The sequence below is a fragment of the Tursiops truncatus genome, chromosome 7 (assembly GCF_011762595.2).
Source record: "Tursiops truncatus isolate mTurTru1 chromosome 7, mTurTru1.mat.Y, whole genome shotgun sequence".
In the NCBI taxonomy this organism is placed as follows: domain Eukaryota; kingdom Metazoa; phylum Chordata; class Mammalia; order Artiodactyla; family Delphinidae; genus Tursiops; species Tursiops truncatus.
Genome location: NC_047040.1, coordinates 108,320,867 through 108,343,085, shown reverse-complemented (window position 1 = coordinate 108,343,085; position 22,219 = coordinate 108,320,867). Strand labels below are relative to the sequence as shown.

The following is a 22,219-nucleotide window of genomic DNA, read 5'->3' as shown; positions in this document are numbered from 1 at the left end:
TGATTCTAGATCCTTGTTTACTTTTTTAAAGTAAATTAACACAAAGAAAAGATTGGGAAGAAATTCTTTGTAAAAATTAGAAATGATGGTGATCTTTGGGTTATTAAAGGTGATTTTAATTTTCTTTATACTTTCCTGTGTTGGCACATTTAAAGTCAAAGGGAGAATAGTTAGAATAACTGTCCCATCATTTTATATGGTTACCTATTTTTACTAGCATGCGTCAAATAATTTAAAATATATTTTAAAATTACAGAAGGGGCACATACAAAGGGCCATAGGAGGATGGGAGGGTGGGCTGAGTGGACTCTGAGGAACGAGTCTGACATTATTGCCAGATGGAGAAGCCGGTTAGGGGTGCTGGTGATGATTCTAGCTGGAGAGAGCCGCAGGTTCAAAGGCCTAGAATTGAGAAGGACTTGTTATATTTCAAGAATGAGTATTGTGACCTGGAAAGTGGGATAGCTTAATGGAAGATGATACTGAAGAATTGTTTGGGTTAGATGGTGTAACAGCAAATCTCTCTTAGGTGATGATGATAAAATTTTGTATTTGCATAGCTCTTCAGAGTGAAAGGCAGTGTGATGGCCAAAATGTAGTTTCATATATTGGCTTTGCCACTTAATAACCATAATGACTGTCAGCTCCTAGAAAAATTATTTCATCTCTGAGCCTTAGCTCCACCATCTTGACAGTGGGTTAAAATAATTATTATGAGGGCTAAGTAAAACTTACATAGCAGCTCTGAAAACTGTAATAGCAGTTATGTTATGTAGGGGAGGCAAAATTTTACCCCTACCCATCTTAGGTTTTCAGCTGGAATTCTTTAACAAAAAGACATTAACAAGTGAAAAAAACCCGAGTTTATTAACATGTGCAGCATACATCACACAGGAGAAAACTCAACAGAGAGTAACTCAAAGCAGTAGCTTAGAATTCTAGTTTATATAACATCTTCAACAAAGAGTACTAATTTTGTGGAGAAGTGACAGGACAAAGGAAAGCAGTTCTAGGCTTCCAAGGGTGACAGACTGCGAAGGTAAATATATGGGAAGAAACTAATGTAGTAAAGTTTGTTTGCTGATTGCTCTGCTGGTGTCTTTGAGCTAATGACAGTCTGTCTCCAGTAATGGGAATATCCTGCCTTTTGAAGGAAAAGGAGGGAAGGTAGAGAGAGCTACTCTTGTGTTTACTGCTTGTTAATTGCCTTCAGATCAAAATTTTTATGTCAGAGGCATATTTTGAGGGGACATAATCTGATTTCCTTTAATTATTTTACAATTAGCCTCTATAGTAATTAGGCAGATTATTTCTTAGGGGGCTAGTTAAGAGTTAATCTTTATGAGGTTGAGGCCCACTGTTTTAAAGCAAAAGAGACTTACCTTATGAAATGAAATTTAAAAATAATATTCTTAAGTTTAGGCCTGGTTTCTTAAAGAAATGTATATATAAGCAATTGCAGTAATAAGTTGATTACATATTTAAATTATTTGTTTCTAGGTTATTAACATCTTTTGGGCTAGGTTTCTAAAAGGGATATGAATATCAGGGGAGTTTTCAAGTATATTTATTCTGTGTAGAGCACTTTGAGAACTCAGAATCTTCACACAATGTTGACGGTAGGGCAGATAGGGAAAAGGGGAATGATTTTTTTTTAAATGTTTTGAATAGTCATCACTGGAAACACATTTTTTAATAAAGCAATTTGAGCATGAATGTGACCTAGTTATAACTAGTTGCCAGTTCTAATTTTTTTGTTGTTTTACTTGAATATTCTCTTGGGGACTTCACTGGTAGTCCAATGGTTAAGATGCCACACTTCCAGGGCAGAGGGCATGGGTTCGATCCCTGTTCTGAGAACTAAGGTCCCACATGCTGCAAGGTGCGGCCAAAAAAAAAAAAAAAAAAATTGAACAGTGTGAAATTAGTTGTGGATTGTGGTCAGCTGGTTTTTATTCCACAGAAATACATTGAAGGTAATAAGCATTTAAAAATACAGCTTGTTGGGCTTCCCTGGTGGCGCAGTGGTTGAGAATCTGCCTGCTTAATGCAGGGGACACGGGTTCGAGCCCTGTTCTGGGAAGATCCCACATGCCGCGGAGCGACTGGGCCCGTGAGCCACAACTACTGAGCCTGCATGTCTGGAGCCTGTGCTCCGCAACAAGAGAGGCCGTGACAGTGAGAGGCCGGCGCAGCGCGATGAAGAGTGGCCCCCGCTCGCCGCAACTAGAGAAAGCCCTCGCACAGAAACGAAGACCCAACACAGCCAAAAATAAATATAAATAAATAAATTTTTTTAAAAAAGAAAACTTTAAAATATAAAATAAAAATACAGCTTGTAGATTTCATCTGCATAGAAAAGTAGTGTTCCCTTCCTGAGGTTCTCACAGGAAAAAAGTAGTATGTGGGACAATCGAGGAAGAGATTGTTTGGAAATGCCACATAGTTTCTCCTTGTTTTCTGACTGTAGGCAAAGCCTAGTGGGCACAACCATCCATCTGTCATTGAAGTTGGTGGCAGCCCTGTTAGCTCCAACCTTACTTTGAATTGAGTAAAGATGGCAGTCTGCGGTCATTTGGATCTTTCCACAGAGACGTTGTGCTAGTATAAGGAAAGTATTCCTATGGGGAGTAGATCAGAGCCCGTAGAAGATTCTTGTTGGCTTTGGCCGTCCTTGTTTACCCTGTTTCTTACCAGTTCTTTTGATTCCATCTACACTTCTTTTTTGTGTGTTTGGTTTCAGCCTTTGTCTTTGAGTCTACCAAATTGAGGAGAAGAACATTGTTTTGCTTTGGTTCTTTTTTGTTAAGCATTGTCTTGTGGGTTTGTTTTATTTCAGTGAATTTAATTTGAGTATCTTCTGTATACTGAAGGTAAAAGATTTTTTGATCTTAAGATCATTTTGATCTTAAGTTCATTTATTCAATCATATTATGAAGATAAATGTGTAAAAAATCACCTTTCAGTGAGGTAGAGATACAGGATGCTATGGGGACATGTAAGAAGGAATGACTGACCAGCTCAGCCTTCATAGATGATGTATTTGAGCTGAGTCTTGAAGGGTGAATGTTTCGTAATTAATAAGATATTTTTGTTATAAATGATTAACAACATGTATTGAATGCTCACAGGCACATGCTAACTACATTACATGCATTTGGTCCTCTGAACGGCCCTCTAAGTTATAGAAACTATTTCTGACTCTGTCATATTGAGGAATTGAGGTTTTGAGAAGTTAAGAAAATTTCCCTAGATTACACAGTAGAAGGTGGCTGCGAGCTAGGGTTTGGACCCCAGGTCTTACCGACACTAAAGTCCACATTGTGAACTGTCACATTATATGGGGCAGAGTCCATTCTACCTAGAGAGGAGGATGGAAGAGGCTTCAGGAAGGGGGTATTTTTGCCTAGTGTTGAGGTATGAAAAGGACAAAGTGAGGTAAAAGCATGGAGGTAACAGTGAAGTTAGTGGTTCCATGTGTCTGCAGTAAAATTATAATGTGTGGTTAGAATCACTTGGATTAGATGTCAAAATGCAGATTCTTTGACCTCTTCCCCAAACTGACTGTATTAATATCTGGAGGTGAGAAGCACAAAAATCTGTATGTTTTCCTCCAAAGTTATTCTTCCCCAAGTTATTCTTATGCAAAAGTTTGGGAACTGCTGCTGCAGCACATAGGGTTGATGGTGGTGAGAGGGCAGAAATGAGTCTGGAGAGGTAGGCAGGAGTTTGCTTCATCATTATAAACTTTTCTCAGAAATTATTTATTTATTTATGGCTGCGTTGGGTTTTCCTTGCTGCACACGGGCTTTCTCTAGTTGCGGCGAGCAGGGGTTACTCTTCGTTGCGGTGCGCGGGCTCTAGAGCGCAAGCTTAGTAGTTGTGACGCATGGGCTTAGTTGCTCCGCGGCCCATGGGATCTTCGCGGACCAGGGATGGAACTCGTGGCCCCTGCATTGGCAGGTGGATTCTTAACCACTGCATCCCCGGGGAAGTCCCCATTATAAACTCTTAGGTTTTGTGTAGACATTTTCTTTTTCTAATAGTCATCAGGAGTGCTTCTGTTTTTGACTGATTCTAAGATCAACCAGCTCTAAGATCAACAAAGGGCACTGGTATACATCTTCATTTTGTTATGTGTGTGTGTGCTTGCTGTAAAGCTGGAGTTTCTCAGAGTCAAAGCCTTGCAGCGTTCCAGGACCTACCCTGGATTAACAGCATTGTGTAGTAAAAACTGGATTTCCCAGATTCTTCCTTATGCTTTTAAGATGATATGTATTGACAAACTCCAAGACGAGGATTTCAAATATATCTTCTGGAACTAAGGTCCAGTAAAACATGTTTTTGAAAATGCTCCTATACATATTTCTTCATGGAATTTACTGTGTGACTTGGTGTTGAATGTTGTACCAATTTATGATGGAAGGTTGGAATGCAAGTTCAACAGTTTTGAGTTTCTTCTACTGGAAACAGGTGTCCTGAGTTGTTTGGTTCTTTACAAGGACTCTTATTTGACATTCTTATACTACTTTGTAATTTACAAATTGACGTTTGCCTTTACAGCAGTTTTATTATTTATTTTGTAATTTAAAAATGTTAATTATCTCTGTGCATGTGTATTATGGCACTGGTCATAAAAGGTGTGTTACTGTTTGATTGCTGAGATAAACGATCAGATCATTCATTATGGGTAACCAGAAGTTATTTATAACTACAATGTAAATGATCATAAGAGGGAAGTGTGAGGCATTATAGACATTTCTAAAGCCTCTGAGGACACTTAGAGTGCTTAATTTCTCTGACAGGTAAAATTAGGGATTTTTAAAAATATTATTAAGAAATAGCATTTAAATGGCAGCTTCTACTATTGATTTGTTGTACTCATATTTGACTTTTTAAAAACTGTATTTTGGATTTTTTTTAAGTTTGCAATTTAGACTAATTGCTGAAACCAGTCTAAAATTTTTGAGTAGTGTTTTGATAACTTTTAAGCTTAACTCTTTTCCCAAATCCTATGATGTCTTCACCTAACTGCCTTCTTTAACTTGAGTCTGTCGACCAGTACTTTCTTACTGCAGTGATTTCCCACGTTTTCCCCACTGTGCCACACATAATGGATAGATACTCAGGATTTTATGAGACTCCTCAAAAATTGATGGGAATTCATAAGTTTCACAATCATGAATTACATGTAATGTCCTTGTAATGGTTGCTTGTTTGGAATGCATACACCATGTGTTGGGAAGTCCAGGGTAGAGTGTAACAGATAAGTTTTGGGAAGACTACTCAGTTCATGGTATCTCTCCTTTCTTTGGGAGTGGCTCCCAGTGCTGTGCCCCTGCTCTGGCATTGAGTCACAGAGTAACGACATCCTCTGTTGCCGTGGCCCGTTAGATTATGTCTCCTGGGGATTTAAAATTTAGATCCTGGACACTGAAATTTAGCAACGTGAGAGCTGAGTCATGTTATTGATAGTGCTCTAGTGAAAGGTCCTTGAGTTTCCTTTCCTAAGCTCTCTGAGCTGCCTTGGTTCCTACCCTTCTTGAGCCTTTAGCCATTTATTCCACTTTGATTCTGGAAAGATTGTTCTTTTTTTCTGGAGCTAGCCTGAGATGATTTCTGTTGTTTGCAGCTGAGTCACACACGAACATGTTGCTAGAGTTATGTCATGTGTATGCCATGGAAAGCATTCCGAAAGCCAGTTAACAATTTCCCCTTTCGCCTCCTGCTTTAGTTGCCTCTGCTGGTACCTGTATGTTTCGTCTTCTGCCCTCAGTAATGCAGTTAACTTCTTAATTCAGTCATCACAAACTAATTCCCAGTACCTGTTGTCTACACACCTTTTATAGCTTAGTCTCATATAGATCACTTCCGGTAGGCTTTCGGAATGTCACACATACCTTCATAGCAGTGCATGTTATACTGTATTGTTATGGTATATTTGGCTGGCTCGTTAGACAACATTTCCTTAAGGTCAGGCACTGAGACATGTTCAGCCTTGATTCCTGGCACCTTGCACGTAGTAGACATTAAACAAATACTTGTTGAGTTAATTATTCCTCACTTTAAATTATTCTCATTTAACTCTTTTCATTAAATGAGAAAAGTAATTACTTTCTTACACAGTAAGTAAGTAAGTAGGTAAGTAAGTAATTACTTAGTAAGAATTTACTGTGATTTTGTATATACCAGACACCATTCTGTGCTCTGAAGCACAGAATGTGCCTTCTCAGTGAGGAAAACAGACCAAAAAATGCCTGCCTTCTTAGGGCTTACATTCTGGATAGTTAATTTTTTCATCTATATTCTTTTAAAATATAAAAATTAAATTCTGAAGTATGGCCAAGAGTAAGCTTCTAGCAATATATAGAGTACTATATCTTGTACTGTATCAAAAGGTTCTATGTTATTTCTCCTGTCCTGATTTAATAGATAAATGCCAGTTTCATTGGGGTAGTAGGATGTATGACTGACAGGGAATCCAGTGCTATGCTGTGAGTGTCCCGTGATAATAAAAGAAAAATATCTTTGGGAAATTTGAAAAGCTTATTATTTTAGAAAGTTTCCTGAATGTGTTATACTTGAATGAATATGTATAGCAGTTACTGTATCTTTGGAACTCTGTGCTATCAAGATGGCAATGAAATATGGAGGGGAAAAACCCTCAAACATATTTTATAAGCTTATTTTGTAATTTTTTGTACTCTTTCTGAAGTTGTAGACACAACATACTTAATCTTCTTTAAATGAGCCCGAAGCAAGTTAAAGTGTGGGTTTTGTGAAAACATTTTAATGCCTTTTATCTTGTCACTGTATATTCTCTTACTGCTTAATTATTTCATTGCGTGATATGGTGGGCATATACTTTATTAAAGGCTCTTTGTTCCTTGAAAATTGATCTGTGGTAAGTTCAGGAAATGTCCGTCATATATTCTAAAGAAAAATATTTGGCTCAGGGCTTCCCTGGTGGTGCAGTGGTTGAGAGTACGCCTGCTGATGCAGGGGACAAGCGTTCGTGCCCCTGTCCGGGAAGATCCCACGTGCCGCGGAGCGGCTGGGCCCGTGAGCCATGGCCGCTGAGCCTGCGCGTCCGGAGCCTGTGCTCCGCAAGGGGAGAGGCCACAACAGTGAGAGGCCCGCGTACTGCAAAAAAAAAAAAAAAAAAAAAAATTTGGCTCAGTAAACTTTTAAGGGGGAAAACCCAAACACAGAAGTACTTTACTTTTTAAGCCAGAATATTAATTACCATGTTACTGAAAGTAAAGATACTATTATAGAAGGGAAAAAATTCCCCACATTCTAGTTATTAGTATTTTGGTATGTTTAGTTTTATATATTTTTCTCTGCATTTAAAAAACATAGCTATAATATCAAATTTGTACCCTAGAGTTTTCAGATTACTTCATATGACATTATTTGTTAGTATAGCTAGATTAGTCAGTGTTTTCCCTAAAACTTAAACTTTTGTGCCAGGGTTACTGGATATATGTCCCAAGACTGCTGTAAGCCTCAGTTTTCTTATCATGAAAAATACTCTTGTGAGGAGTAAACTAGCAGGAGAGACCCTAACATGGTATTTGGCTCTGTTAATTGCTCCTCTGCTCCTCTCCTTATTTGTTCAGATTCACTTGGGAGAATGTGCCCTAAGTATAATTTGGCCCTTTAAATAAAGTAAAGTTTTATAGTTCTCTTCCTTAAAAGAACTTTAACGTTATAAAACCCAAGAATGTTCCTTTTTTAAGAGAACTTGGGTACATGTTTGCTTGTATGTACTTAAAGAATATATTTAGGAGCTAGAATTATATGAGAAAGTTAAGGTTTATTTTTTGTTGTTGTTTAATCTACCTTTTCAAAGTATAAGGTACCGTAGAGTAATCTGGGGGTCTGTGCTTTACAGATTCATGAAGGCAGGTTATCGTTCCTCATTTTGGGATCTAAACCATGCTACCATTTCACAGATGAATGGCCTTTTTAAAAGTGGGATGTTTCTATATACGTATAGGATGAGAATTCTACATTTAAGCATGCGTATTCCTGCTTTTTTTTTAAGCTGAAAATTTTTAACATTTTTACTACCAAAGCTTTTTTTGCACTTTCCTAATTTTTTCTCCCTTGATTTTTCAGAATGAACCTAGTGATCGAGAAGATGGTCTCAACAAAAGACATCATGTGACAGACTCTGAGAACGATGACCCCTCAAATCTTAATGCCAGTGACTCTGAAAGTGAGGAGCTTCAAAGGCAAAAGGACAGCGACTCTGAATTTGAAGGGCATGCAGAGCCTCCTGCGAGTGATTCTGAAAACGAGGATGCCAATCACCATGGGAGCGACTCTGAGAATGAGGAGCCCAGGAAGCTACCTGTGAGCGACTCTGAAAACGAGGAGCTGCTTAATGGGCACGCAAGTGACTCCGAAAATGAAGATGTTAGGAAGCCCCCTGCCAGCGATTCAGAGGTCGAAGAGCTCCCCAAAAGTCCTGCCAGTTACTCGGAAACAGAGGATGCTCTAAAACCCCAAGTCAGTGACTCTGAGAGTGAGGAGCCCCCAAGACACCCAGCCAGTGACTCGGAAAATGAGGCGCTTCCCAAGCCTCGAGTTAGTGACTCTGAAAGTGAGGAGCTGCCCAAGCCTCGGATCAGTGACTCAGAAAGCGAGGACCCGCCAAGGCAGCAAGCCAGCGACTCGGAAAATGAAGAGCTTCCCAAACCCCGTATCAGTGATTCGGAAAGCGAGGACCCCCCAAGGCACCAAGCCAGTGACTCGGAAAATGAGGAGCTTCCCAAACCCCGAATTAGCGATTCGGAAAGCGAGGACCCCCCAAGGCACCAAGCCAGTGATTCTGAAAATGAGGAGCTTCCCAAGCCCCAAGCCAGTGACTCTGAGAGCGAGGAGCCTCAGAAGGGGCCTGCCAGCGATTCAGAAGCCGAGGCTGCCCCCAGACACAGACAGAAGCCGGAGTCTGACGAGGACAGTGACGGGGAGAATAAGAGAGAGGACACAGAAATGCAGGCTGACCCCTTTCATTCCGATGCCCATGTAGACAGGAAGCGGTTCAACAGTTCTGACAGCGAGGAGGAAGAACCAAAAAGGCCCAAAATTGACAGTGATGAGGATGAAGAAAAAGAGGGGGTGGAGGAGAAAGTGGCAAAGCGGAAAGCTGCTGTGCTTTCTGATAGTGACGATGAAGAGAAAGCATGTAAGGGACTATTTTGGGCTGTTTATCCTTAGCTTTACTTTTATTTATTTATTTATTTATTTATTTGGCTGCATCGGGTCTTAGTTGAGGCACACGGGCTCTCTAGTTGTGGGACGCAGGCTCCGTAGCACACGGGCTCAGTAGTTGCGGCACGTGGGCTTGGTTTCCCCATGGCATGTGGGATCTTAGTTCCCTAATCAGGGATTGACCCTGTGTCCCCTGCATTGGAAGGCAAATTCTCCGCCACTGGACCACCAGGGAAGTCCCTCCATAGCTTTACTTGTTGTCTAAGCTTATAACTATGAAGGATTGTTTCTTTTCCTGGAATGTTAGGTCTGTATTCTCTTATTCAACTTGATGTTCTAAAATATCACCAGGACACTGGTTTTCATTGGCAAGTGTTTCGGTTTTTTGTTTTGTTTTGTTTTTTGTTTTGGTGTTTTTGGCTGCACAATGTGGCTTGTGGAATCTTAGTTCCCCCACCAGGGATTGAACTCATGAGGTTGGCAGTGAAAGCCTGGAGTTCTAACCACTGGACCACCAGGGATTTCCCTCATTGGCAAGTCTTAATATTCCTTAAATTTCCTTTGTTGTTCTAGCAGCATTTGTTAAGTTCTGACTGCCTCAAAATGATAAACTAGACTGCACTGCAATGGCAATATGAAAGATTTCTATGAAAATATAAATTTTTTAAAAGATTTTTTATTTATTAATTTATTTTTGGCTGCGTCAGGTCTTAGTTGCGGCATGTGGGATCTTTCGTGCAGCTCGCAGGCTCTTCGTTGTCCGCGGGCTTCTCTCTAGCTGTGGCTTGCAGATTTTCTCTCCCTAGTTGTGACGCACAGACTCCAGGGTGTGTGGCCTCTGTAGTTGTGGTGCGCGGGCTCCAGAGTGCATGGGCTCTGTAGTTTGCAGCATGTGGGCTCTAGTTGAGGTTTGCGAGCTCAGTAGTTGTGGCATGAGGGCTTAGTCGCCCCATGTGGGATCTTAGTTTCCTGACTAGGGATCAAACCCACTTCCCCTGCATTGTAAGGCGGATTCTTTACCACTGGACCACCAGGGAAGTCCTTTTTTTTTTTTTTTTTTTACTGGAAAGGGTAATGTTTCAAAAGAATACTTTTACATGAAAACCCAACCTTATCCAGAGTTAACTGTGGTCTCTTTGACAGCTAATGCACTACATCCCATCTAGACAGTGACTGAGCTCTCATGGGTACCTGTCTTCAGTTGTTAAACATTGTTGAATGCCCAAATTTAAGGAAGTTTCCGAGGGACTCTATTTAGAGACTCCGTGTCTCCACAAAATATTCCAATCTTTACTACTTGATTACTTTTTTATGAAACATCTTTTTGGGAAAAGGCATTTCTTTATAACCCGACAGTTGTTAAAGGAGAAGGGAAAAGAGCACCACATGTGCAGTTTACTAAGGTAGATGAGAAATTCCAGATTGAGCAGTGATGGATGGCTGAGGAGCATGGGGATTCCACAAAAGAATATCCAAGCCTTTAGAGTTCTGCTAATATTAGGCAGCATAGAAGGGATTCTACTCTTATTTTCTCTGTTCCCCCAAACGAAAGGTAGCTATTGATGCCAGTCTTCATCTTTTGGCCACTTTTTCCTATATAGCAGATAATTGTAAGATGACTCTGCATCTTTTAGCTATTTATTTATTTTTTATTCTAAACTGTGTATCATGAGGCCTTTGGTTTTGGCCACGTACTGACATTTTAGAGCACCTGTTCTACTTAGTAATACAGTGACTGTGATGGAGTAAGATTAATGATGTTTTTTTTTCAACAGCAGCAAAGAAGAGTCGTGTTGTCTCTGATGCAGATGACTCTGACAGTGATGTTTTGTCAGACAAATCAGGCAAAAGAGAGAAGACGATAGCATCTGACAGTGAAGAAGAAGCAGGGAGAGAATTGTCTGATAAGAAAAATGAAGAGAAGGACCTGTTTGGGAGTGATAGTGAGTCAGGGAATGAAGAAGAGTAAGTGGCAGTGTAACCTGAACTTCCCAGGGTTCATACAAGGCGGTAGAGAGGGGCTTGTCTTTCAGGGTTTTTAAACTTGTATTAAAAGTCCGTGTTGAGGTGTAATACAATATACCCTGCCTAATTTCATGACCTTGGGGGATTCAGGATTTTAGGTCCTGAACTATTGCTACATGCTACAACATGGATGAACCTCAAAAATATTATCTTAAGTGAAAGAAGTAAAGAGGACATGTTTCTGATTCCACTTATGTGAGGTTCAAGAACAGGCAAAACTAATCTGTGGTGGTGGAAATCAGAGCGGTGGTTGCCTCTGGGATGTTGATAGGGGGGACTGACTAGAAAGGGCCACAAGGGAACTTTCTGGGGAGATGGAACTGTTCTGTTAGGGTAAGGGTTACGTGAATGTGTCAAAACCCATTGAGATGGACAGTTGAGATCTGCATGTTTTCCTGTTATTAAATTATACCCTATTAGAAAAATATTTTGATTCCTATGCAAATGAGAAGAAAGCAAATGAAAGTTTTTTATATTTTCTAGAAATCTTATTGCAGACATATTTGGAGAATCTGGTGATGAGGAGGAGGAAGAATTTACAGTAAGTATTAGACGGAAAGATGTCCTCTTTGATTATGCTATGCTTTTTTTGTTTTTATGGCAGTGGGTGTCTAGTAGGAGATTCCAATAAGTAGAAATAAATAGCTATGATGTATCCAGTAGAAAAATCTAGAACAAAGGTATTCAGAAAGCGAAATAAAGGGGTCTACAAAGACATAAAAGGAAAATAACGGGCAAAATTGAATTAAAGGGAGGAAGGAACACATTAAGAGACAATGAAACGCGCTTTATAATACTAAAGAGAAAGAATCACAGCAGTTACGGAGCTTCTGATGATAGCAGTGGCACGTGAGGTAATTTGGACCAGCCCTTCTGCTAAGGACAATTACAGAAGCTAGACAAAATGTTTAAAAAAATCTGCTCATCATCATAAGAACTAGGTAACAGAATTACTAAGCCAAAAACCAGCAAAAGATAGAAACCTAAAGAGGTAAGCTCACCATTTAGAACTGCTTTTTCTGGGATGTTCATCTACTCAAGCTGAGAGGCTAAATTTATTTTTGATTGCCTCAAGGCTTAAGAGAGAAAACTGGAAGGTCGGGGCCTGCTGAGGTTAGAGGACCCTGAAAACCCCATGCTCTGGATTCAGACTGCTAGGATTAAGGGTGAACTGGAAGTTAGAATAGCCTTTGCTCAGATTTTAGGCCATCTTTGAGTCATCTAGCAACATAGAGAACCTCAGTCTCAGAAGTTTTTTTGTTTTTTTTTTAACATCTTTATTGGAGTATAATTGCTTTACAATGGTGTGTTAGTTTCTGCTTTATAACAAAGTGAATCAGTTATACATATACATATGTTCCCATATCTCTTCCCTCTTCCGTCACCCTCCCTAAGTCTCAGAAGTTTGATTGCAGTGATTCTTAAACCATTGGCTGGCTCTCAGCCACCTGACATATGCAAACAGAAATCCTTTCAGGACAAAAGTAACATCATCACAGACCTCCAGTTATTTCTGTAGTTTTTCAAATACACAGTACACACTTATCTGTAACATTTAAAAAGAAACAATAGTAACAGCAGATAACAGAAATAGACCTAGGGGCTCTAGATATAGGAATTTTAGATATTGCCTTTAATATATATATGTTTAGCAAGGTAAAGGATTGAAAAGTTTCTTAGAGCAAACAGTTTTTTTTAAATACCTGAAAAAGAACCAAGTAGAAATTCTGGAACTTTGAAAATACAGTAACTGAAATTAAAAACTTGGTGGATGAGTTTAACAACAGATTAGACGTATTTGAAAAGAAAATGAGTGAACTGGAAGGTAAGTTAGAAGGAACTATGTAGAGGGAGTTCCCTGGTGGCACCGTGGTTAAGACTCTGCGTTCCCAATGCAGAGGGCCCAGTTTCAATCCCTGGTCAGGGAACTAGATCCCATGTGCATGCCACAATTAAGAGTATGCATGCCACAACTAAGGAGCCCACCTGCTGCAACTAAATAAATAGAAGGAACTAAGGAGCCCGCCTGCTGCAACCAAGACCTGCCACAACTAACTAACTAAATAAATAGAAGGAACTATGTAGAATGAAGCATTGATATTAGTGTGGAAAATGTAAAAAATAAAACATAAATTATGCATGAGAAGGTTTAACAGAGTGACTTGGAATCCCAGAAGGAGAGGGGAGGAAATGTATATGTATATATATCAGAAACAATATTTAAAGAAATGATTCATAAAGCCATAGAGTCTAGAAGTTCTACAGATTGCAAGCAGGATAAAAACAAAGCAATCTACACTTAAATATTGGGTTGGCCAAAAAGTTCGTTCGGGTTTTTCTGTAACTTTTTTAAAAAAAATTAATCATTATTTACTTCTGGTTGCACTGGGTCCCCACTGCTGCGCACGGGCCCTCTTCCCGTTGCAGCAAGCGGGGACCACTCTTTGCTGAGGCGTGGGGCCTCTCACTGTGGTGACCTCTCCTGCCACAGAGCATGGGCTCCAGGCGCGTGGACCCCAGCAGCTGCAGCACACAGGACCAGCAGTTGTGGCCCGCGGGCTCCAGAGTGCAGACTTAATAGCTGTGGTACCCAGGCCCAGCTGCCCTGCGGCACATGGGATCTTCCTGGACCAGGCCCCGTACCCGTGTCCCCCGCACCGGCAGGCGGGCTCCCAACCACTGCACCACCAGAGAAGCCCGTAACTTTTTTTAAAATTAATTAATTTATTTGGCTGGGCTGGGTCTTAGTGGCGGCACATGGGATCTTTAGTTGTGGTATGCAGGATACTTAGTTGCGGCACGCGGACTCTCAGTTGCGGCATGCATGTGGGATCTAGTTGCCTGACCAGGGTTCGAACCCGGGCCCCCTGCATTGGGAGCGTGGAGTCATAACCAGTGGACCACCAGGGAAGTCCCTTTCTGTAACATCTTACGGAAAAACCTGAATGAACTTTTTGGCCAACCCAATACACCACAGGAAAATTGCAAGAAACCAAAGAAAACAGGAAAGTCTTTAAAGCAGCCAAAGGGGAAAAGATACTACATTCAGAGAGGCAACTGTTATTTTAATAGCTAACTTCTCAACAGAAGTAATAGAATCCAATAACTGCAAACTTAAAAGTTCTTTTATATTCAGTAAAAATTCTTTTCAGGAATGAAGATTCCCTGCTTATTTCATCTTACCAAAATGCCAACTGAAGGAAATACTAAAGGCAGAAAGAAAATCTCAGGTGGAAGGTCAAGGATGCAGGAAGGGAAAAAGAGCAACAAAAGCGTGTGGCTAGGTCTAAATGTGTAATGACCATCCAAAACAGAGTCACGTCTGGTGTGGTTTAAAATGCATATGAAATTAAAACATGACGGCAGTGACAGATTGGGTGTTTACATGGAATTGAAATGTTCTCAGGTCTTTGCAAATGTATGTAAAAGTACATTAGTAGTCTTTGGTAAGTTAGGATGTGCATTGTAATCTCTAAAAAGACTAATGGAATGTGTAACTTCCAACCTAATAGAGAGGGAAGAATGAAATAATAGAAGCTAGTCAATCCAAAAGAAAGCAAGAAAAGAGAAAAAGAAATATAGAACAGGGGGACTTTTAGAAAGTAGTACATAGTAAGATAGCAGATATAAACTTTGATAATATCAGAAATCACACTGAAATATATTAAGTGCTCCAATTAAAGGACAAATTAAAGACTGGATTTTAAAAACCAGCTATATATTAATTTTGAAATTCATCTGAAACAGAAGATAGAGTTGAAAATAAAAGGATGGAAAAAGGTACTCTCTCCGAACACTAGCCAAAAGAAAACTGGTGTAGCTTATATGAATATCAACGACGTAGACTTTAAGGCAAAAACCATTGTTCGAGATAAAGAGGGTCCCTTTATATTGAAAAAAGGGTTTAAAATTGTACCTAGCCGTGTACCTAGTAATATGACTTTAAATATGTATAAGCAAAACAAAAATTGACAGAACTGCGAAGAGAATGAACAGGTCTGTAATCTAAGTGGAATGTAAACAATGGAATAATCAAGACCAAAAAACCAGGAAAGATAGAAAAGAGAAATGTCTCTTTTTATATAATCCAGATATAAGCCCTTTGGAGATTATAAAAGATAAAAATATCTTCTGTTCAGTGGCTTGCATTTTCAGTTTTTAAATGGAGTCTTTGATGAGCAAATTTCTTAATTTTAGTGTAAATCAACTTTACCAGTCTTTTCGTTTATGTTGAAAGTTTTTTGAATTGTAAGAAATTTTTGCCTATCCCCAAGGTTATAAAAATATTCTCCTGAGTTATTCTTTCGAAGCTTGATTATTTTATCTTTTTCATTTAGTTATATTGTCCACCTGGAATGGGCTTTTGTGTGCAGTATATATGAGATAGTCAAGATTTCCGCCCCCCGTTTGTAGTATCTAGTTGAACCAGACTATCCTTTTCCACTATTCTGCCATCTTTGTCATAAATCGAGTATGTATATATTTTCTAATCTGTTTCTGAAGTATCTTTTCTGTTCCATTGGTCTATCCTTGCACCATTAATGCATAACCCTTGATATTTGGTTATTTATGTCCTTTAAGGTTGTTATTCTCTAAGATTGTCTTGGCTTTTCTTGGTTCTTTGTATTTCCATATAAAATTTAAATCAAGCTTTTGCAAAATGTACAAACTATAGACAACATTTTCTGAATGCAATGAAATTAAAAATTAGTAACAAAATTAGCACATAAAAGCACCCTTGCCACCCCCAAATTTAAAACTTACTTGTTAAATAGTTCTTGTGTTAAAAAAAAAGTCAGTACTTTCATTACTAAAGCAAGAGAGGATGCAAGTAGGTGAATTTAGAGTCTAATTCAAGATGGTAGAAAAATAGTAAATAAACCTAAAGAAAATAGAAAAGAATTCATTCAACAGATATTCGAGAGCTTGTATGCCAGAGATTGTTTGGACATTGCCCTCATGGGGCTTATACTCAGTTAAGCAACATTTTACAAGCATAAGATACGTTTCTCTAGTGTGGAGAGTGGACATCAACTTGATTATGGGTTCAGTTCAGTGTAGAAAACAGCATACTAGGGGAACCATTGGGGAGGCCTTTCTAAGTATAACATGAAAGTTGGAAGCTATAAAGAAAAGACTGACCATTTAAATTACATAAAAAATTAAAAATTATACCCAGAAAACATTACCATAAACAAAATCAAACTGTACAGATGTCAGGATTGTGCAGTTCCCGTCATGTAGCAAGGTCTAATTTCCCTAATTTTTAAAGAGATTTTCCATACCAATAAGACAAAGATCCAATGGAGAACTGGCCGTAGGATATTGAGAGTTCACAGAGAAATAGCAACAGATGGCTTTGAAACATGAGAAATGCCCAGCTTTACTCATAATAAGAGGATGCAAAGAAAGCTACAGAGATGCCTTTTGTTTTTCTCAGTCCAGAGATTGCAAATATTAATGCTTGATAACCTGCCGTAGTAGTGGGAAGGTGAGGAAACAGGTGAATTTGTGCTTTCCTGGAAGGAGAGTTAATTTGGTGTAACCTCTATGAAGACAGTTTGCAGATGTTTCTCAAAATTTCAAATACACACACCTAAATATCATCAGGGAAATGTGTAAATTATGGTCGCAGTTATTTGGTGAAATCGTCTAAAGCCTTAAAAATGAAGAAGGAGACAAGAAAACTAGCAACACCAGGGCTAGGGTGGGAGGGAGGCTTTTTTGCTATATGTCTTTTGATATCTTCTTAATTTTTATTCTTTATGAATGTATTACTTTAAAAATGCAAAAAATTAAGAGCAGTTACATAGAAGAGAGTCTGTAATGAGGTTGCGGTAACTCCAGCTAACTTACCCTTCCTTTAGGGTTTTAACCAAGAAGATTTGGAAGAAGAAAAAAGTGAAACACAGGTAAAAGAAGCAGAAGATTCAGATTCTGATGATAACATAAAGAGAGGAAAACAGTAAGTTTGTTTTATTTTTTAAAAAAGGACTTTATTAAAGAGAACTTTAAAAATGAAGGTAGAGACTAACGAACTTTGTTTTTCTTATTTTGGTTCCTGATTAAGTGTAGGAAAGAATCTTCCATTTTTGTTCTCCCATCTACTTCTCTGTATACAGTGCTGTCCAAAAATTATTTGCTGTTGTTATTTTTCTGTCATTTGCCCTATGCTCAGCTGTCTTAATTTGTGGGGCTATATGGTTGCCAGGCTTTTAATTTATATCTCACCAAGTAAGTTCTTCTGAAAAATAACCTAATAAAAACTTTTTTTTTTGAGAGAGAGAGAAAGCTGATTTGGGGGTCCCAGGGGGGATGTTTTAGATACAAAATATTCCTTGATTGTATTTCACATAGTTTTGTTGAGATGGTTGGAATCTATGTTCAGAAGAATCTAGTGTCATGAAAGGTGACAAACATAGAATGAATTGTTAGTTACTGTTTATAAAGATGATGCTTTAATTCCTAGTGACATGCAAGAATTAAGCTGAATGAGTTTGGCAGTACCTTTGGAAATTAAATTATAAACCATATCATTTTATTTATATGATAGAGGCAGAGAGCATATTAGCTCCTCGTTAAGTGTAAAGATTCAGATGAAAGCTACAAAGTCTTTTTGAGGCTCTTAGCAGATTTGTAGATCTGCATCTTTATCTCAGTCACATTATGTTTGGAGAGTTATACTTCTTATCACTGAAAAACAGCGGGTTTTTTTCCCCTACTTATTCTGTATAAGACAAAAATATTCAGATAATTGAAAACCACTCTTTCCCCCCGCAGAAAGGCAATGCAACTAAAACTGAACCATGGAGTGGCAGGCAAAACTTGAAATTTGAAATGTTCTTTTTCAGGCTAACACATGTAAGCATGAACATAGTGTATGAAGGTGTAGGGCTATTAGTATTTAATGTGTAACCGTTGGGAAGTTGAGCGTAAAATTTATGATCACTTGTTCTTTTAAAAGCAATTTTTAAAGTACTTGCACTTTAAAAGAAAGCAGCACTTCACTGAGTTAGAATTAAGAAAGTTGGTGGTTCTTAACTGTCATAAAAGAAAATGTACATTTAAAAGGGAATTTATATTTCACTTAATTTTGGGTTACTGCTTAGCATGGACTTCCTGTCGGACTTTGAGATGATGTTGCAGCGGAAAAAGAGCATGAGTGGCAAGCGCAGGCGTAACCGTGATGGTGGTACTTTTATTAGTGATGCCGACGACGTTGTGAGCGCCATGATTGTCAAGATGAATGAAGCTGCTGAGGTGAGATAGGTCACTTCTGGCTTCATCTTTCTTTCTCCCACATAATTGATTATGTGGCCTTTTTTGTTTTGTTTGTTTACGAGGCATGTGGGATCTTAGTTCCCAGACCAGGGATCGTACCTGCGTCCCCTGCATTGGAAGCATGGAGTCTTAACTGCTCGACTGCCAGGGAAGTCCCTGTTTTGTTGTTTTCGCCATGCAGCTTATGAGATCTTAGTTCCCCTACCAGCGATTGATCCCAGACCCTTGGCAGTGAATGTGCAGAATCTTAACTATTGGACCACCAGGGAATTCCGGCCATTTTTTTTTTTACACTTAATCCTTGCTTAAACTACATTAAAAATACTTTGTTTTTTTTTATAATAAGCATTTACTGTTCTAAATTTTAAGCATGGAAATTATTTTATTTTATTTTTTTTTTTTGCGGTACGAGGGCCTCTCACTGTTGTGGCGTCTCCCGTCGTGGAGCACAGGCTCCGGACGCGCAGGCTTAGCAGCCATGGCTCACGGGCCCAGCCGCTCCGCGGCGTGTGGGATCTTCCCGGACCGGAGCACGAACCCATGTCCCCTGCATCGGCAGGCGGACTCTCAACCACTGCGCCACCAGGGAAGCCCCAATAATTTTAATTTTTAAGTAGCGTGTTTTAGGAAAAAAGTGAAAAGACTAAGTATTAAGTAAAATGGGCCTTTTTAGCTGAGTTGGTTTGCTGGTTTTATGGGGGAGTGATCTTGTTCTCAGGTTCTGCTAGTTTACCACAAAGTGATGTTTCTTCACATACAAAAAATTATAAACTCATATTTATTATGTTATAAACCTGTGTCATTCTTTTGTCTCTGATCAAATGATTGCATTTAACTCACTGCATTTAAAAATTCTGCTCAAATTGTAAAAATTGCCCAAGTATTATGTTTAAAAACGAGTCCTGCTCTTTTAGAGACACTTGCTGAAGTATTTATAATCCAATGACGTGTGTCTAGGATTTGTTGCAAAATTATTCAAGGGTGAAGGGAAAAGTAGCTAGAGAGATAGCTAAATAAGACTGGCCATGTGTGTTTAATTGTTGAAATGTACATGACAGGAGTGTATTATTTTGTTTTGTATGTCTGTAGAATTTAAAATTTTCTATAATTAAAAAAGTAGGGGGAATTCCCTGGTCACCCAGTGGTTAGGACTCTGTGCTCTCGTTGCCGAGGGCCCGGGTTCGATCCCTGGTTGGGGAACTAAGATCCCATAAGCTGTGTGGCCTGGCAAAAAAAAAAAAAAAAAAAAAAACTAGGGAAAAAATACCCAAGCAAATACTAAAACTCTTCTTTAATAACATATTCCTTTCTCTTTCTTACAGGCCCCATAGCTGCAAAATTATTCTTGATGATAAACCAAATTTTTCCATGTATAATTTGTACCTTGAATGAACTCTGAAAACTTGATAGTTATGCCAATATTTTAAATGAAAATTGTTCCTCTCGATTTGTAGTTGTTAAAACTAGTTATTCTAATAGTTTTGTGGGTTTTGGCTCTGCAGAAAGTCTATTCTTTATGTAATTATTCTTTCTTGTAGGAAAAACTGTGTCTCGGAGAAATTGCTGCTTTATTATATTTAAAGTTTAGAATTATAGTGGTTATAATTCACTATTAACAATTGCCCTTTTTTCCTTTTTTTTTTTTTCAATCTTTTTCTTCCTGGATAGGAAGACAGACAGTTGAATAATCAAAAAAAGCCAGCACTGAAAAAATTAACATTATTACCTACTGTGGTCATGCACCTTAAGAAGTAAGTATTCTGTTTTCCTGGAAAAGTGTTTCCATTTATTTATTTATTTACTTATTTATTTATTGACTACATTGGGTCTTCGTTGCTGCACGCGGGCTTTCTCTAGTTGCAGCGAGCAGGGGCTGCTCTTCATTGCGGTGTGCTTGCTTCTCATTGCCGTGACTTCTCTTGTTGTGGAGCATGGGCTGTAGGTGCGCAGGCTTTAGTAGTTGTGGCTCGCGGGCTCTAGAGCCCAGGCTCAGTAGTTGTGGCGCACAGGCTTAGCTGCTCCACGGCATGTGGGATCTTCCCGGACCAGGGATCAAACCCGTGTCCCCTGCATTGGCAGGCGGATTCTTAACCACTGCGCCACCATGGAAGTCCGAAAAAGTGTTCCCTTTTAATGGAATGATATTCAAGCTATGTACTAGTATTCTAGAGAGATTAAAGAATGATTGCCTTCTGTCAACCTACAGAAAAATAATAATGAACAGAATTTCCTAGATTATTACTTCATCGCAAATTTTTCTTACACTTTGATGCATGATGCAAACAGAACAAATAGCAAACTGATATTAATGAAAGAAAAACTTGGAAACCACTTATTTTGTTCTTTATAGACTGTTTAGAGTCTGGTAAAATTGCATCTTTTTTCCCAATGTGATTGAGAACAGAGCAAAAATGCTGGGAGACTACTTGAAGCACATATTGAATAAGACTCATGTGTCCTGTTATATCATGAATTATGTCACGGGTCCTTCTGCAGGTTCTTTTCATTGGTTTGCTCACATTCCTGAGCAACTTTGATTTCTCCTTGAACTCAGCAGTAGCCTTCTTTTGATGGCTAAAGAAGTGCATTAGTACACCAATGAGCCAGCCATATGGTCTAGGACTTTCTACTAGAAGATTGCTACCTCTATCCCAACAGAAAAAATTATCTGTGCCAGATTTCATATATATAATGTCATGTTCCCTGTTATCATAATTGATTCTAGTACATAAAATGGAATTTGAATAGTATCAGTATTCATTGGGATTTTTTTTCTGCTAGGAGAATGGTATTCTCCCTGGTGTCCTGCAAAGAATAGCACAGTTCTGGGTTCTGTCTTACTTGAAACAGTTTGAGGATCACTATTCTCATAGATAAAACATTTTTTTTTCTTAGCTGTAATAATTAAAGCTCATTATTCTTACAGCCTGTACCATTCATATCAGCATTACCTTTTGCAATTTGGTGGGGTTTTTTTCCTTTAACACATCATCTTTACCTATCAAGTCTGTTTGTTTCTTGAAAATAGGAACTAAATTTCATATTGGCTGTTGAAGTCTATGAATAGGTGCTCAGTAAATAATGTATATGAGTCAGTTTTTAAAAGCAGTTTTTGGAAACATCACTAAATCTGTAAGAAAATCCAAAGGAAGCTACAATAGAATCAACATTCATAGACTTGATTTTTTTTTTTTTAATTCTTCCTCTTATTACAGGCAGGACCTTAAAGAAACGTTTATTGACAGTGGTGTGATGTCTGCCATCAAAGAATGGCTCTCCCCTCTACCAGATAGGAGTTTGCCGGCACTAAAGATTCGAGAAGAGCTGTTGAAGATTCTGCAAGAGGTCAGAGGCAGATAATCTGACTTGTTTGCTCTTCATTAGTTATCTACTGTGGTTTGTATTATCATAACCTCTGTATTTTGCCATATATTTGTATATTCTCTCTGCCACAGCCTATCAGAAGAGGAGTTTTATTAGGTGTGTTTATTAGGAACATACCAAATAAAATGAGCATAAAAGGAAGGCCTTTGGGCTTCCCTGGTGGCGCAGTGGTTGAGAGTCTGCCTGCCAATGCAGGGGACACGGGTCTGTGCCCCGGTCCGGGAAGATCCCACATGCCACGGAGTGGCTAGGCCCGTGAGCCATGGCCACTGAGCCTGGGCATCCAGAGCCTGTGCTCTGCAACGGG

The 22,219-nt window shown here is 38.9% G+C and overlaps 1 protein-coding gene across 12 annotated transcripts in view; it reads left to right on the top strand.

Annotated features, from left to right (window-relative positions):
- IWS1 (interacts with SUPT6H, CTD assembly factor 1) overlaps positions 1–22,219 on the top strand; it is a 68,276-nt gene that overhangs the window by 12,889 nt on the left and 33,168 nt on the right. For 11 of the 12 annotated variants that reach the window (XR_012333171.1, XR_012333173.1, XR_012333172.1 and 8 more), the window contains exons 3-9: positions 8,125–9,196; positions 10,998–11,187; positions 11,731–11,788; positions 17,115–17,212; positions 18,357–18,507; positions 20,197–20,279; positions 21,744–21,873. Coding sequence is in view for 6 of the 12 variants with exons in the window: in XM_073807829.1 (XP_073663930.1) it covers positions 8,125–9,196; positions 10,998–11,187; positions 11,731–11,788; positions 17,115–17,212; positions 18,357–18,507; positions 20,197–20,279; positions 21,744–21,873 (1,782 nt within the window). In the remaining 6 variants the exon portion in view is untranslated. The remainder of the gene's footprint in view (positions 1–8,124; positions 9,197–10,997; positions 11,188–11,730; positions 11,789–17,114; positions 17,213–18,356; positions 18,508–20,196; positions 20,280–21,743; positions 21,874–22,219) is intronic. The other variant, XM_073807826.1, reaches the window with a different exon arrangement.